The sequence below is a fragment of the Macadamia integrifolia genome, chromosome 3, assembly GCF_013358625.1.
Source record: "Macadamia integrifolia cultivar HAES 741 chromosome 3, SCU_Mint_v3, whole genome shotgun sequence".
NCBI lineage: Eukaryota > Viridiplantae > Streptophyta > Magnoliopsida > Proteales > Proteaceae > Macadamia > Macadamia integrifolia.
In genome coordinates, this window is record NC_056559.1 from 29,954,407 (window position 1) to 29,972,518 (window position 18,112).

Here is an 18,112-nt window from a genome sequence, read left to right on the forward strand (position 1 = left end):
CCCCCCCCCCCCCAAAAAAAAAAAAAAAGTTCACTCACGATTGATTTTTTTTTCTCTCTCCTCCCTTACCATGTGATTTCATATGAATGATTCCATTCTTGATACCGACATTGATGTGGCATGGGAGATTCTCCCTATGCTAGCACTGTGGGAAATCCTCTCCCTTTTCTGTTTTATAAAATCCTATTGGGATGTTAGATTGGGGGAATGCCAAAGAATGAGGCATAAATAAAACTTAAGCACTTAAAAATTGGATAGATGCGATATATAATGGTTAGCATTCATAGGTGCAAACTAATAGGGACAATGCTCTCCAAGCGGCTGACCTTTCATAATTTATTTTATTATTTTCCTCACATTTTCTTTTCCTATTATCTCCCCTATTGTATGAACAATGAAGCACCAATCTTTCAATTGAATCGTTTTGCTCGAGAGATTCTATCTCAAGTAGCTGTTTGCAAATCCCCCGACCTAATAATATATAAGATTTAGAAACAAAGTAATTAGTTTTAGTCTTTTTTAGATTCGTATAAAAATTTCTTTGTCAAATACATATTAAAAAAAAAAGAAAAGAAAAGGCTTAGCGAGGGTAATATCTGGACAAATACTTGGTTCCACATAGAATCAAGGCAATATTTGGAGCAAGGCATAAGACAAATGTAATGTGTTTTTCTTTTTTCTTATTTCAGATTTATTTATTTCTTTTCTAACCTTCCAAACATAGCAATCTTTTATATTTTTGATAAAATGTAGCCATCTTAAGAGGCATTTCCTATGAAATACATTCCTCGACATTTTTTCTTCCTATACAAGAAGGATATTTTAGTCAAATTCTACTCCATAGTCGAAATCGTATAATTCAACAACTATAAACTTGACTCGCTTCGATGAATAGTCTTGTTTCTGGAAAAAAAAAAAATGTAGGGCTAAGCATTTTTATTTGGTGTGTAGCCTCAAAAATATGGTACTAATTAATGCCTAAGGTTTTATTTATTTTTGATAAATATCTAAGTTTAAGGAGAAAGAGACATACAAATTACTTATATAAAAAAAAAAAAAAAACAAACAAACAAACTAATAACTGGGTGACTGAGACAAGACATTTTTGTGTTGTTGCATCTGAAGGAGGTACAAGAGTCAAGTGGTGGGCCACCGTCCACGCAATACTCTATTAAGAGCCACTAATTCATAATCATAAAACCCCCGAAGCCAACCTGTCCAAGGCTGGTTCCACGTACCATTTCCCAGTTTTCATGTTCTTCCATTTAAGTATAGACCATGGAACCAGTGTTATCAATTCGGCCGAATAATTCGTGAATTTTTCTAAATTTTATCAAAAATTCGGACCGAATTCGAATTAAAAATAAAATTCTTTAAAATTCGTGCTTTTTTCAAACGTGAATATAAAACGCGAATGATTCGGACCGAATCCGAATTAAACCGAATTATTCGGTCCACTTAAACATTATTTTTAAAATAATAATAATAATAATAATAAGAAACAATTAAAAAAAAAAACCCAATAACTTTTTTGACTGCTTTTTTGACCGAATCCTTAAATTAATCAATCGAATTATTCCAAATAATTCTTGAATCCGAATTTGCTAACTATGCATGGAACGCACGATGGGTAGGTCATGGTCATGGAAGCCCATTATCCCTTAAAAGAAAGAAAGAAAAAAAATTATGGCTTCAATCATGAAGTGATGAGAAGGAAAAAAAAGAAAAAAAATTCTATCTGTCTCTCTCATGCAGTTCCACTGATATTTACTTTGCAGGTACACCGTACACCACCTATTCTCCTGGATACACCCAAGTAAGTATCCCATTTTTTCCCTGTATGATATTAATTATTATTTCATTATTTGAATAAAAAACAGTGAAAAATGTGTCTTTGTTTTTTCACCCTCTTTTCATTATATTTTTTTTCTTTCTTAATTATGTGGGTCTTTTTATAAAAATCGTGAGACAAATCCTTCTTAAGAAGTGTCAAATGATGACCCACACTAATAGGTTCAACCGGTTAAAGCTCAAAACCAAACAGACCATTTAATAAATAATCCAATATTAGGCTTATCTTGATTAATATTTGGTCTAAATGAGTCTTCATCAGTATCCCATAGATGCTAAATCAGGACCATAACTAAATGTTCATAGCCTGATTAGTTGATTCATTTATTGATCCACCAGTTTATGGCTTGATTATCTTATTTATAGGTTGTTTATAGTATGATTATGGCACGATAACAAGCTGACTAAATATAAATGTGTCCATAACTTGCCAATGAGGTATGATAAGGTAAATGGTATGCTAAATGGTGCATTACCTTAAATAGGTGGGGTCCAACTAGGCCTAATAGAAACCAACCGAGTTTGATCGGTTGATACACCCTACTCCGTTTTGTGTGTTCATTGTCTTGGTGTGGAAGTTACCATTACATGCAAGTAACTTGTAGATCCCTTGCTCTAAAAATAAAGGATATTCTCAATGTAACTAAGCATGATTACATTATGTTATCACCATCTTATATTGGTCATATAAGGGAAAAACACTATCCGCTTGCTTTCTCTGCATGCATAGGACGTGCAGAGACCATGCTACCCCCACCCTATCATGCGTTGAAAATACTCCTATGAACTAACGTACGCCTAAGCCAGTAGAGTAACGTTCTTTTTTCTAACAAATTTATGCTCCTACAGGATATAAATAATCTCTCCCTAACGTACAAAGGGGGCAATTCTTGTATGATACCAATATGGTTGCAACCTTAATGTTACCAACCATGGTTAAAGAAGCATGACCCAAAAATAATTGGTCTCATCCTCAATGTGTTTTCAAGACCTTCCTAATCCTTTCCATGTTACAGGTCTACAGCTTAATTAATTAATTAATCCCTCACCTACATTCTCTATTGTTATAATTTATAATTAACATTAAAAAGGGAAATTTAAGGAAAAATTATGAGTTTCTGACTGGTTGCTTTGTGTTATGGGCCTATTTGGCAGGCGATGTATAGCCCACATCTGCAAGGGCAGTACTACCAACAGATGTACGGGACCTCGACATCAGGCATCGGGATTGGGGGATCCTCTTATTACTATGGCTATGCAATGCCAGCAGCAGCACCTGCACCCAGGCTAACTTTTTCTGCTTCTCAGCCACAACGTATGCTCGGATCTTCCTATATTACCCTTCCCACCTCCTCCACCACCACCACTACACATGGGGAGGAGTCCTTCACCACTTTTCCTCTACAAGCTTCCACCTCTAGGTCTCCTCTTTCCTTGTCTACTGGTAATCTATCTCTCTCTCTCTCTCTCTCTCTCTCTCTCTCTCTCTCTCTTTATATATATAAATGTTTGTGATTGTGCGTATGTGTTAGGATTTTGAGAATAACCATTAGAATGACTACTACCTCTTCCAAAAGAAAGACAAAGGAAACTAGCTAGGGTTTTGAGAATAACCATGTTAAGTGCAGGTATTCTCACACTTTGATTACCCTTATGTGGACCATTACATGGGGTGATCAAGTGGAAGTTTGTGCATGCATATGTGCAATTAATATTTTCTTAGGAGCTATAAGATTTTATTTCCCTTCAAATTAAGTTATGGTTAGGTCCTTTTCTCACTCAAAAAAATTTGGGTCTTTTTAGGTGTCACTATGCCTGATTAAGTATAATGTTTCACTATTTGTCACTTGACAATATGTGAGTTAGTCCATATGCATGATAGAGGATCCCATATATATCTCAATGGCCAAATTTAGTCCAAAGTAAACGAAGAAAGTTGCTCAAACCCTGATTTAAAATCTTAGTAAAATTATCAAAATGTTATTAAATGGAGATGAATATTAAATATAAAAATGACATTTTTTGTAATTTTAGCTACTACCTCTACTCATTTTAAACTAAAATTGTACAAATGAGATGTTTACCTTTTCTTATATAGACTAACTCATGTACTTTCATGTGACAAATAATGAAATGTGATATTCTTTAGCCATAATGACAGGAAAGAAAACCATTTTTTTTATTAATCCAATTTGTTTCAAATAAAAAATCATTGAACAGGAATTTCTTTGAGAAAAAACCTATTTTTTAATACTCATATTTTTAAATATATACTGATAATACCTAAGAGTTTTGTATTTACAAACATAGAAGATGTTAGAGAAGTCCAAGAATAAGGTGCGACTACCCAGATTGTCCTATTTCGCCTGGCATGAAAACTTGGAAAGCATCAACATGGTTGATGCTGTTGCCTGTTGGCCACCCAACCATCCTTTCTCCGTTACAGAAGTACCCTTCAGATGTGTTCACATGGACCCACAAAGATCCGACCCACATGCCTAATAGTCCATGAGTTGGGTCCTGTTCTTTTTCTTATTCTACCCTGGCTGGTGCCCATAATTGGCGCGTTTCTCATGTTTATAGCAAGTGATTCCTGGCCCAGCCCGGCCCATTGGGCTGGCCCATTTAATAATTCGATCGTCCTGACATGAGGGGTGTTTTCACTTACATAGCGTGCCCCTGACAATACGTAGTTTATTTTTGGTGGAATCCTGACCATTTGTAAGTCAAAGTTTGGGAAGCATTGAATGAATTATCGGTGTCGGATCATTTGACTCGGATTGATATCACGAGGCTGGGCCGATACCGATTCTTGCCCAGGATTGGAATTGGATTAAAGGTAAAATTGCAAAAAAAAATTAATTTTTAATGAAAACTAAGGATAAAAACGATCGATCCAGGCTGATACGGGTCAATCTGGATCGGTATCCCTAAAACCCTGCTTGGAAGAGGATCTTGGCTTTGGCAAATTGAGTTTCAAGGTTAAAAGCCATAATTAATTAATTAATTAATTAATTAATTAATTAATTTTTTAGGCCTTCAAAATGAAGTTTGGATATAAGAACATGAGAAGTCATCATGTTACATAGGTTATATTTGGGTATTCTATTCAATATATATATATATATATATATTGGGTAAACCTTTAGCGTTTTAAAATCAGCTTCCGATCAAGCTTTTGGGTTTCTGATGCTCAAGAGGTGGAAAAGATTCTATAAACCAACCATTCCTGTTGAATCCATATTTTCACTTTGTAGAAATTAATTCCTATAACCTTAGAACCAGAAGCCCAAGCAAGGGAGGACCCCGGTGCAATGATAAGGTTGCAAATCTTGCACCATTCAACCTGGCGATTGTAAGTTTAAATTGGGAAACAGCCTCCCTCTAAAACGAATTTAGATTACTAATATTATGGCCCTCTCTTTAGACTTTACAGAGACGGAAACCTCGTGCACTGCACTGGATACGTCCTTTCCTAAAAGCTTAAGCCCAAGAAGCTTACCCACATAAACTCCTAAGCATTGGAATTTTGTTTCCTCCTAGTCTTATTGATTGATATATGAGTTTTCTTTGTTGGAGAAAAAATAGAAAAACCTACTCACCTTGTTTATTTATGAACGTACCATGGCGGTGTCAGATTCCCAGACAACCCAACAACAAAGCTCGGCAGCAGCTGGAGTTGGACCGGCGAGCTCAGAGGTCGAAGAAGCACCAGAGAAGAGTTCATGATGAGGGAGAGAGAGGATCAATGGCCTGGTCGGGGTTTTACCTTCAATTATTTCTCTTCTGCAGTTCAATTTACGCAGTAATTTTTTTCCAGTGCCCAACAAGGAGAGCTTCAGCTTTTGGTGCCGAGCAAAAATTACTGAGATCCCTAGCAACTAGGGATGGGCACTAATTAATCTCAAACCCCACTAAGCTATTTTTCCATTTCATTTTCCCAGTTAATGGTTATTTTCTTTGGGTCGATTTGTTCATCAACCATCAGCCCTGAGAGGAACCCTCAATAAAGGATATATATTTTTTCACCATAAATGGTTATACATCGGGAATTGGGTTGATGAACCTGGGAATCGTGTAATAACTCAGTTCAAGAGCCATTGGATTGGAATCTTCTCTTCTAATACTTAAATGAAATAGACTATCTAAAATATTTTTAACATTTTAGACTTAAAATTTTTAACTGTTTGGCGTTGGATTTTTGTGTCTATAAATCAAATTTATTTAATTTAAATAATGATTAAATTGTAGTAATATATTTTTTGGTGTATGGTTGCCCTAATTTTTATACATTAAACTGTTCGCAGCTAACTAGAGGTAGAGTTGGACATTCTATTCATAAACTTGTCACATTATGTATTCTAAGTAATGTTGTGTGCATAAATCTGTATCGATTGAGAATCTTGAATGAAAAAAAAAAAAAAAAATTGGTTAAAGATAAAATTCTTATAAAATTGTTTATAATTGATCCCCAAACCCAAGAGATTCTTATTGTTGCAATAAAATTCTGAATTTTAATGTACAAACTGTTGAGTCTTACTGAATATATATATATATATATATATCAATGTACTAGATTCATGAGGTTTTTCTATAAACGAAAAATTCCCAAGTTTCCTAAATCGCTACAATCTAAAAAAAAATTGGTGAGAGAGAGAGAGAGAGAGAGAGGAACAAAAATTAACTATTTCTAGTCCTTTTTTGTAATGTGCCATATTTAGAGGTAATAGAGTACAACCATGAATTTAATTCCTAAATCTATATTTAGTTTTGGGTTGTAGCACGTTCAGAGAAGAGGATGAAATAATCAACTAACCACTCATTTTATTTGTCTTTTAAAAGAGGAGAGAGATTAAATGGAATCTAAGTGTGGATCAAACATTGTACGAAAATTGATTCTCATACAAGTACCTGATCCAGACTCCTCTAAAAGGGGAGAAGGGAAAACTCCCTAACCAGTGTGTCTACTGTATCTCTCTTCAAATCTCCTTCAATTTCCATTCCAACACCCCATTTAGTACATGCATAGCGACAATTTGTTTGTTGCTCTGAAAAGAATGGCCAACATATCATAGGGCACTCTCTCGGAAAGGCTCTATATGGTAGAATTTCACCCACAATGTGTTAGAAACCCTCCAATTGAAGGGTGTTCGAGAACTTGCTCTTGTGGACACCACCCTGCAAGCGTACCTCTTCCTCTAGTCTCCTCTTCTCACTAGATCCGGACGAATGACCCATAAGAAAGGATGTTTGCTACTAGCAAGTCCCCAAGCAAACTCTATAAGTTGTTGTTCTGTAATTACTGTGATGCTCCCAAAATTAACATAAACAACAGAGTTGGGTACCCTCTTGTCCAGCCATTCAAGACAACCCATATCTTCTTTCCACAAATTTGCAGACTTGAGATTGTTTTCAGTTATCTGATGATGGAGCAATTGCATAGGACCTATTGTGTAGACCTGAGTAAACTTGGATCTGATGATTTCAAGGACCTCATGTTCTAAATCATCAGATGTGTTTAGTATGAGACCCTTGGCCTTTAAAGTGTTGTGTGTTTTTCTGATGCTGTCATTGAGCAAGAGGTCATCTGGATCTGTTGTCCTCATGAAAGTTGGTATATCCCTTAGACGGATTCCTTCCATTCCTGGTATCCAGTCGATTGGAGTGTCAAGGTATCCATTTCTGAAGCAACTTTCATCTACAAATGACAAGAAAACAATATCTTATGGATTTTATAAAATTGCGACAAGGGGGACTCAAACCTCATAATAAAAACTATTTCACAAGACATTTAGTTACCTAAATCATAGATTTAGTTCACGGCATTGGTCATGATATTGGTCGCTGCTGATACCTATACTGATATCAATATGTATCGGACATATCATACTGCATTGGTACGTATTTTAGATTAAAACACTATTTTTCATAAATAAAAATCCTTTCAAATTGGGAGATCGGGTATCGATACCGATATAGATTAACTGATCCAATACTAATTCCTAAAACCATTGTCTAAATATGATAGTTTTGGAGTGAAGACTATCTCTTGTATATCTATTGATGTGTGAATCATACATGGCCATTGTATTTAACACAAATTGTGGATTTATACAATAAGAATAAAGTTGAACCCAAAAAAAGAAAGAAAAAGACAATAAATAAGGCTAGAAAATATACATCTATATATAATGGATCCTAGATCCCATATTAGAGTTGATTGGGGGATCCAAAATACCTGAGATGATTAAGGCTACCATGTTTGGCTAATACAACGAATAGAAAAATGTCTAATAACCTATTTTTTTGTTCCTTTTTTTTTGGAGGTGGGGGTGGGGGGAGAGGTAGAGTTTGATCCTGAATTTACTTATACTATTTTTTTTCTTTTAAATGGGAGTGTCTGAATAACACTACTATTACTATAGGTGTATTTAGAAATTTATACCTCCTTTTATCGCTTCTTATCTTATTTCTAAAACTTATTTAATATAATATTTAATCACTTGGATGAAAGCCCAACTCCGATCTTGGATAGCAATAGAGAAGCCACCATAGAACGGATGTTCCACATATAAGAAATTTATCTCATGGGTATAACCTGTTAGTGCAAGATTCTTCCTCCAAACAAAGACATGCATAACACATATTACAAACTGGTCCAGAGGGAGCTTCAGGAAGGAGGCTTCAATGCCTAAATCAGAACTCAGCCCAGAGTGGAAATATCCTTATAATCAGTTCTTCGATTAGAATCTTACCTCTTCAGTCAGCTAAGCTACCTCCACCCGTAAGCTAAGGTAATCTCCTTATCATCGATTTGTAATAGACCTATTTTCTTCCCTAAAAGAATCCAAATTGGAACTAAGCCTAGAGAACGACAGAAGGATCACTAGATATCTAGAAAGTCATTAATTTGTGTAAGCTCCTTATATAGTTATTTTTGGATGAATAAAAATTATATTAATGGAAAAAAAGACGGCCAAAGGCAGGATACAAACGAAATTAGCGACAACCTAAGAGTTACTACATCATCCTTAAGATACGTATTCAAAAAATGGATAGGGGAGGACAAAGCTTCAAGTGAATTTGGGGGTGGCGAGAAGCACCTGGTCTACCATGCCGTCAAAATGGACGTTGGAGGACCCACCAGGAGCAATGGCCTCCTCTGCTTTCTTCTTCCATTCCATTGCTTTCATCATTTCCCTCACATTCCTGTCAACGTCATCCCTCTTCACGTCATACATGCAATCAAAATCCCTATAATGTATTTCTTTTTTAGGAAAAAGGTGCTTCTAAAAGATGAGACGCCATTACCCTTTGAAGAAGATTCTAAAACTTTGTAATTCCTCTTTGGTAAAAAGCAATATGTAATCAATACCTCAAGTCTTCCATTGAAAACTATCGAAAAAGAGTTGAAAACAACCAAAGCTTAGCCGACTCATTTGATTAGGAGAATGGTTCTGTGGAATTTCAAGAATTGCGTGTGGTGTATGGAAAAGACTAACATAGGCGGTGGACTCAGGGTAATTGAGAAGCTTATGCTATTTGGATATGTTAAAAGTTCTTTCAGAAGAGTAATGGATTGTTCAAAGTTCTTTCATTTAAATTTATTAAATAAAGAGAGAAAAAATAGATTTTAAATTCACGAATCAAAAACATATACAATCTCATACATGGACCTGATCTAGATTCCTGTTTAATTAGTTGAGGGTGGCAAGAAGCACTTGATTTACAATCTCATCAAAATGGACGTTGGAGGACCCACTAGGAGCAATGGCCTCCTCTGTTCTCTTCTTCCATTCCATTGCTTTCATCTTCATCTCCTTTCCCCTTTCTCCCACCATCATTTCACTCACATTTCTCTCAACGTCATCCCTTTCCGCATATGCTCTCAAGTGTGGAGTTCCAACCACTGTGGGTCAAGAAACAACCCACGGCTGGGTGGTTGAGCACTTCCTCCTGTGGACACCAACTCGCCAGAATGCCTCTCTCTTTGGTTCACGGCCGAGTCTCCCGCCACCAGACCAGGTCTTATGATCCACAAAAAGTTCTGCTCGCTATTAGCGAGACCCCATGCGAGCTCCACTATTTGCTGAGGCGTCATTACCGTGAGGCTCCCAAAGTTCACGTAAACAACAGAACCGGGTTCTTTGGTATTGAGCCAATCAAGACACTCCGGTTCTTCTCTCCACAAATTATACCCGATCGAATCCAAACCGTCATCTTGAATCTGGTTCAGCAGAAGCTGGAGGGGACCAATGCTGTAAACGCGAGGCAACATTACAGTGAGAGCATTCAAAACTTCCTGCTCCAGGGAATCGAAAGTATTTAAAATGAGAGCCGCAGCTTTATGAGCTCTAGCCGCTTCTCCCTTGAAAAAGTTGAACAAGATATCGTTTGGATCTGTGGTTCGAATGAAGGTAGGGATATCTCTCAAACGGATGTCTTTCATTCCAGGGATCCAATCAATGGGGGTATCTAAATACCCATTTTCCAAGTAGCTCACATCTGTTACAGTACACATGATAGTTAACATATAGATGATTATGATATTATAGAATATAGAGTGCAGTCCATATCAGGTTCACGTCCAAGAAATTTGAATAATTTGATTGTTATCTCATAATATTTGCTATCTTTGAGTGGTGTAAGGCCTCTTTCCATGAGATGGGGATAGTGCATGAGGGCCAAGAAGCCACATGCGCTCGAGGGATAGAACAATATTTCAGGGACTCCAATATCCTGCGCAGCTTGAAGGGTGAAGCTCATGATACCATCAGAGACTATGCAAGTCACTAGAGGGATGTTGGCTGTGGTGTTGAGTTTGGAGAGAAGCTTGCGGAAAGGATCTAAGCAATTGGTGCTTGTAGACTGACAGAGGGCTGGGACATCTTGGTTGGCATCTATACCAGAAGGTGGGAGACCATCCAGGATAGTATGGAATTGGAAGTCAGGTAAGCCCTTGAGAGAATCAGGGGCTCTTGAGTTGAGTAGGCGTTTGTGATTGAATTCAATGTTGACGAAGGTGATGTGTGTTGAAATTGTATATTGGCATTCACTTTAATGAGTGTACAATGGTGCTCTTATATAGAGATTACAGTTATTGAGTTATAGACAAACTCTATGATCACATGTGGAAGACTCAAACTCTAATATTAATGGGGTAGGACTCTGTTAACATATGTGAGTAATGGACAGAAAGTCTATTATCACATGTGAGAGTCCTATTCCAACTCTGCTGTCTCATGAGATAGTCTTGGACTACAAGTAGTCTCTAGAGTTTGTGCTCACTGAAAATGCCTATAATGTAAGAGAGGTTGTTGAGTGTGAGCATGACTCTAGAGGTTGAGTTCGAGTGGGATGCTAACTGTCCTGATAGGGGGGCTGCCTTCGCTTCTGTAAGAAGAAGGAGAAGAAGTAGAGAGAAAATGAAGAAATAATAATAATAATAATAATAATAATAATAATAATAATTATGAAGGAAAAGAAAGAGAACATCACTCCACACACAAAGAAGAATGAAGTTTCAGTCTCTCAGAAAGAGATTTTGATTTGATAAAATGGAAATTCAGAGGGAAACAAAAGAAAGGTTCGGGTCAGGTCAAGTCAGGTTAGGTAGGCGTAGCTGCGAAGGACTGAGGGGAAGTGCAGAGAAGATTCTAGCAGGAACAAAGAAGAAGATTGGGGGAAATGAATCCGAAGGAAAAGAAAGAGAGGGAAGAAACCTAGTTAGTTCCCAGTGAAGATCAACCAAGGTTCAAGTGAAAAGGAGGGTGATCTGGGTATTTAACAGGAGGAGGGGAGAAAGAGATGCAAAAGTCCAAAAGTAGGGGAGTATCAGAAAAAAAAACAATAATATCACTGCGAACGTCTAGACACACACAAGGAAGGACATTCCAGCCTTTCCAGGAAGGGCACGCACTTGAGGAAAAGAGAGCACCTTTTTTTTTTTTTGTTAAGGGGAGAAGAGAAAACATCCACACAGAAGGAAGAAGGAAGTTTTTTCAGCCTCTTAGAAAGAGATTTGATTTGATGGTGGTGAACAATAATACGAGGGAACAGTGAATTAATATGGCTTACAGACAAAAAATGGAAATTCAGAGGGAAACAGAAGGAAGGGTCCGGTCAGGTTAGATAGGCGTAGCTGCGAAGGACTAGGGTAAGTACAGAGAAGATTCTAGCAGGAACAAAGAAACAAAGAAAGAAGATAGGGAGAACTGAATCCGAAGAAAAAGAAAGAGAGGGAAGCACCCTAGTTAGTGCTCTCTCTCTTTATCTCTCTATAAATCTCCACAATAAGCCCTCTTCACTCACTCAAAATACTACGAGCACATCCTCACAATGGCAAACCAAGTCGTGTCCCTCATACCCCATTTTGCAGACTACGTTACCTCCCGCTTGGAATATATCTTTGTCCGTCTGTTCTCCCCTCGGCAGCTCACCATTGTTGTCGATGAAAGGACTGGTCTCTACCGCAACCAAATGTTCGATGACTCCGAGACGTACCTACGCTCAAAGCTCACCACCAACTCTGCTTCCTCCATGCACAGAATCAGAGCAGGCAAAACTCCGAGAGACAAGAAGTTGTTGCTAGACTTTGAGAATAATGAAAAGATCAACGATATCTTCCACGGGATTCAACTCAAGTGGAAGCTTCTCTATTTATAAGGAAGAGAAGCCCATGGCTGAGGAGAAGAAATGGTTCGAGCTGATTTTTGACAAGAAACACAAAGGTGTTGGATTCTTACTTACCTCACGTTATGGAAGAATCAGAGTCTTTGAGAGAAAAGAACAAGGTTTTGAAACTCTATACTCCTAGCCGTTTACATGGTGATCAGAGAGGCAGTGGCCCATGGAGATCCATCAACCTTGAACATCCCGCGACGTTCCATAAGTTGGCAATGGACGCAAGGCTAAAGACGGCTGTGAGCCAGGATTTGTATAGGTTTGTAAAGAGAAGGAAGTTTTATAGAAGAGTTGGGAAGGCTTGGAAACGAGGGTATCTATTATATGGTCCTCCAGGGACAGGGAAGTCCAGCTTGATTGCTGCCATGGCCAATTACCTCAATTATGACATCTATGATTTAGATCTCGCAAGTGTTTTAACAAACTCAGAGCTCAGGGAGTTACTGATTTCCACTACAAATCGATCGATACTTGTGATCGAGGATATCGATTGTAGTATTGACATGGAGACTCGTAGAAATAAAGGAGGTTTATTATTGGAGGACCAGGTCAGTTCACTTAGCTCTTGGGGCTACTTTACTAAATTGACTTTTAGTTGAGGTTATTTTATCTTACCAATATTATTGGAGGACCAAGACAGTTCTCTTAGCTCTGAAAAAAAAAATCCTCTGTTTTTCTCATCCTTGTTTTTCTTTGTTTTGCTACCTGCAGAACACGACATGTGGACAACTTTAAGACCAACACACCGGATGTAATAATCATCACCCAACCTTGACTGTTGGTCTCAAAGTTGTCCACGTGTCGTGTTCTGCAGGTAGCAAAACTAGGAAAAACAGGGATGGGAAAAATAGAGGATTTTTATCCCTTAGCTCTTGGGGCTACTTTACTAACTTGACTTTTAGTTGAGGTTATTTTATTTTTGATACAGAAATTATTTATTAACCCACCTCGGTCACCCCCCACCTTCGAGTGTGGATCAGGTTCTCATACAAGAGTCATTCTCATACAATTTGATTTACGCAGATGGAATCCATCACATGATTTTTCCTTGGGTAGATTCTATTGGTGTAGATTAGTCCTGTACGACAATGGTTCTCATACAAGGACTTGATCTACTCTCCCCCACCTTCCTCCCAATGAGTTGGGAAAAAAAAATTGAAGGTTTTTACATGACCTCATGGGACCTTGCAACCTACCAGCAACAAGGGTACATCAACCAATTGTCGTTAATGTGCTGGAAAACTAATTAAGAAATTATTAAAAATCAATCAACATCTTAAGAGGCAAAAAGTTCTTTAGGTAACATGAGAACAGAACCAAATCAGGTCCTCATAGCGTTCTCACATTGGCATGTGATGAACAAGTGGATTCCACGAAAGTCCATGGAACAATGCAATTAAGAGAGAGAGGCAATGGAGTCCATGCGATCATCACAGACCCATACAAGACCGTTTTCATACAAGGACCTGATCCGAACTCAGGTAACATAACACATATTGATTCGTGGGACATGAAAAAATTAGGTGAAATTTTATACTCGATTCTTGTACATACCCTCCCATAGTCCCCACATATTGGGCTTGTTTTTAGTAGTGTTATGAGTGCTTGTTGAGATTTGATTTGAGTGACTAAAGCATCCCTATATTTGCTTTGTTCAAATAGAGTTTGACACCCTCTGGACTTCTCAATTGCATCAATGGTCTGTGGTCAAGTTGTGGAGATGAGCGGATCATAGTGGTCACAACAAATTATAAGGACCAACTTGACCCGGCTTTATTGCGACCCGGCCGTATGGACATGCACATTCATATGTCCTATTGTACACCATGTGATTTCAGGTTCCTCTCTTTCAGATACCTTCAGATCCATGACCATCCTCCCTTTAAGTTGATTGAACAATTGATTGAGGAAGTGCAGGTGACTCCGGCAGAAGTGGCAGAGGAACTAATGAAAAGCGATGATGTGGGGGTCAACCTCAGTGGTCTGATTGATTTCATCCATATGAAGAATGTGAAAAATGGAGTCAAAGGGCAAGAAAAAGTCAATGAAGGTGAAGAAAGGGTTGATGACAATGAATGTGAAGGGCTAAATGGAGCAAATATTGAAATACAAACCTATAAAAAACGAAGGGTTCGTATGCTTCTTTCAAGTGGAGATGTGGGTGAACCATCGGTCCCCACTATTGGAAAATCTTCTCATCCGAATGGAAAATCATCTGCTCCCCCTAATGTTAAGGCTTCCAAAAGAAAAGCTCTTGGCTCCAAGAGAAAGAAGGGATGTTAGTAACTCTATTTGTTCTAATAATGTTGGGAAGTGGGTGACTCAATGACTCTAGTTGTATCCTCCTTTAAATTGTTTTACCCCCACCCCCTTGATTTTGATGTATTCCGTTTTTGTGGTATTTACTTTTAGGGTTTATGGTTAGGGTTCCCTGGTTGGCTTGCCTTTTAGGGTCTTTGATTTGCCTTTCTTTGTTTTAATGTATTTTGATTAATTAGAAAAAATAAAATATGGCTTTGAATTTGATAACTGACATGTAAAAATCGAAACCATTCCATCCATTAGTTTATTTTATTGGGATGGCTTTAGGTTTGGATATTGGAACTGATTTTTTACACGGTGGTTTTTGTCCAAGAATCCCAATGTGATGTTGATTCACTATTAGGCTATGTTTGACTGTAAGGGGAATAAAAGTGAAGGGAAGTGAAATTTTCATACTTAAAAGGAAATATATGTAATCATTGCCCATGTAATTTTAACATTAACTTCAAATCATTCCATATTTAGTTATAAAATTTCACTTTACTTTGCATCCAAAATCCTTTGATATAATATGTAAAATAAAAATTACATGTAAAATATATCATTGTTAAATATGGTTAAAAAAACTATGTAGTTTATACTATCTTATGGGGTAATGATTATAAACATTTCTTATTGAAGTATGAAAACTTCACTTCCCTTTCCTTTAAATTCTCATTGCAACCAAACGGAGCCTTAGCAATTAAATTAGGTATATTTGTATGGTTGGGAATATAGATTTCTTCTTTAAGTATTTGATTCATATATTAGTTTTATGAATGGATTTTGATTACTTGTATGTTTTGGAATGGATATTTGATTAATTTTTTTGGTTGTTTAATGGATGAGTGTTTTTTTTATTTGAATGCTTAGATAAGGATTTAGAAATTTTGGATATTATATTAGCACGTAGAGCATATTAGGAGCCAGAACTATCCCACCCATTCATTCGACTCTGAATTCTCTCCTAGACACAGGAGAATAACTACTCTCCTGCAACGGTAGACAAACGACACATATAAGATGCAAAACCGATCACCTCTTCAATTTTATCCCTCATTTTTTTATATTTTTATTAATTTACAATTAAGTGGGACCCACTATTTTACTTTTATACTCTTTTGCTTTTGTTTTTTTATTATCTTCTTCTTCATCTTCCTTTTTTCTCCTTTTGTGAACACGATAGCCCCGCCCCTTCCCTTCCCTGTATAAAAATCTTCTACTGCATTGGTGCAGAGAGGATCTGGACAATTGAGAACACCCTGGGGTGTGTGCTCAGGTGCTCCCAATCACCCGATGCTCATAGCACCGGTGCAATGACTGCAAAGGATGTGAACCCCCCTTTACTTCCCTGAACCCCACCCTCGCCCATGAGAGCGTGCTAATTGGTTACTCATCTGAATCTCTTCATAAGCATCACTTCCCTTATCAAATTCTCCCAAACTTACTGTTCTCCCATAAAGAAAAAAATACAAATTAGGGAAAAGGGTAAACTGATTTTCAGCACCACTTTTTTTTTTTGCTAAATGGATAATTTATTGAGAAAGAAGATAAAAAAAAAAAACCAGCAAACAACAAACAAATCACAGAGCAAGCCACGAGGCCCCACCTTCGGCATAGCCATCAGCAGGACCTAGGGCCACTCACTACATAAATCTATATGAGGGTCTAGAAGATTCATCTCTCGCCATCATATCAGAGATTAACATTCAGAGGGAAAAAAAAAAAAGGATTACAATTTTTTCTCTTTATTACAATAGATTAATTTTCTTCTTCTTATAATGACAAGAATCTCATCCCACCCAAGCACACAAAAAAACAAGGTTTATGATTAAAACCATACGCAAAGAAATTGTCGTTCATTGACAAGTAAACAAGTTAATATTTCCTTTTTTTTGTTCCAATTTCCTTCACTAAACCCTTGCCTTTATTACTTTTTGTTTATTATTCCTTGTTTTAGTTAGAATTGTTCGCATCATTACCCATTGTGATAAGATTCAAAATCATGTAGTGAATGACGTAATTCCTCCTATATACAATTATATGATCTTGTCATATGTTCATAGAATAAAAAATTAAACAATAATAAATCAACAATGTATACCGTTCACCATCGACTGTGAAGAATTGACTACCATTTTATCCTTCACGTATCTTTATTCTTGCAATCCCAAACATGAACACAATGGATCCTCTAAGTTTCTCCCACTAGCTCCCCTTAATGCTCTCTTGGTGATGGCTCTAATAATGAGAGTAACATTAGGGTAGAAGGAGGACCTAGAGTTCTATTTAATAGAGTTTGTACATCCTCCCATCAAGGTGTGCCAAATAGGGTAGGGTTCTTTTCCCTAATTAGACGAGGAGTGGGTTTCCTATTTGGAATCCAATTCTAAGAGATTGATATCGGTCAATTTCCTAATTGGTATATGGGACAATAATATAGAATATTCAAGAAAATATTCATACAATCTCCCCCTTGAATCATATGACCACATAATTACAATCTCAAACATAATTTGGATTCCAACATCATACTGTAGTATTTGAAAGTAAACCCATCAACTTTATGTCATCACAACCATAATACCATATTTGAACAAAACCACTAATGAGGATCATGGCAGTTATACATCATATAACGACATACTCCCTTCCATAGTCACAACACTAGTGACCTCATCCAAACCCGTGCAAAAGTAGGGAACAGACCAAAAAAGTCTATAACTAAATGGTCTAACATAATACCTCACATATATTGAATAAAATGTGTACACATAATAATCAAATGAGAAATATTCAGAAATAATAAATAGCATGATCATTTAAATAAATAAGTAAATGTGTCTAACATAATATGATCATTACATCAACCTAAACCCATATCTATTACAAGATCTATAAAGTGTTTAAGCACTAATACTTTGGTCATAGGATCAGCAATCATCAGACTTGTCTTGATGTGTGTAATAGATACTTTTTGTTTCTAAACTAATTTCTTCACAAAATTGTACTTTACTCCAATATGTTTCGCTCTACTTGAATGCTTGTCATTCTTGGAGTAATATACAACAAGAACATTGTCACAATACATTCTCAGCGGCTTTGAAATGGTGTCGATAACTTAAAGTCCTAAGATAAAGTTTCATAACCAAATTACCATAGATGTGGCCTTAAAGCATGCCACAAACTCTGCTTCCATAGTAGAAGTAGAGACACAAGTCTGTTTCTTAGACTTTCAAGAAATTACTCCACCAGCAAGTAGAAAGATGTATCTTGA

The 18,112-nt window shown here is 36.9% G+C and overlaps 1 protein-coding gene, 1 long non-coding RNA gene and 2 pseudogenes across 2 annotated transcripts in view; 3 read left to right on the forward strand and 1 right to left on the reverse strand.

The window, feature by feature from the left end:
• LOC122073410 (RNA-binding protein 38-like) overlaps positions 1-6,013 on the forward strand; it is a 7,351-nt gene extending 1,338 nt beyond the window's left edge. The window contains exons 4-6 of the mRNA XM_042637999.1: positions 1,786-1,816; positions 3,007-3,295; positions 5,489-6,013. Of these exons, the coding sequence (XP_042493933.1) occupies positions 1,786-1,816; positions 3,007-3,295; positions 5,489-5,580 (412 nt within the window). The 3' untranslated portion in view covers positions 5,581-6,013. The remainder of the gene's footprint in view (positions 1-1,785; positions 1,817-3,006; positions 3,296-5,488) is intronic.
• Positions 6,014-6,831: 818 nt separating this feature from the next.
• Positions 6,832-10,875, reverse strand: LOC122072630 (annotated as a pseudogene).
• A 432-nt stretch (positions 10,876-11,307) lies between these two features.
• LOC122074715 lies at positions 11,308-11,931 on the forward strand. Its single transcript, XR_006139033.1, has 3 exons — positions 11,308-11,587; positions 11,618-11,621; positions 11,817-11,931. It is a non-coding gene; the product is annotated as an uncharacterized LOC122074715 (long non-coding RNA).
• A 117-nt stretch (positions 11,932-12,048) lies between these two features.
• LOC122074338 lies at positions 12,049-15,208 on the forward strand (annotated as a pseudogene).
• The last annotated feature ends 2,904 nt before the right edge of the window (positions 15,209-18,112 follow it).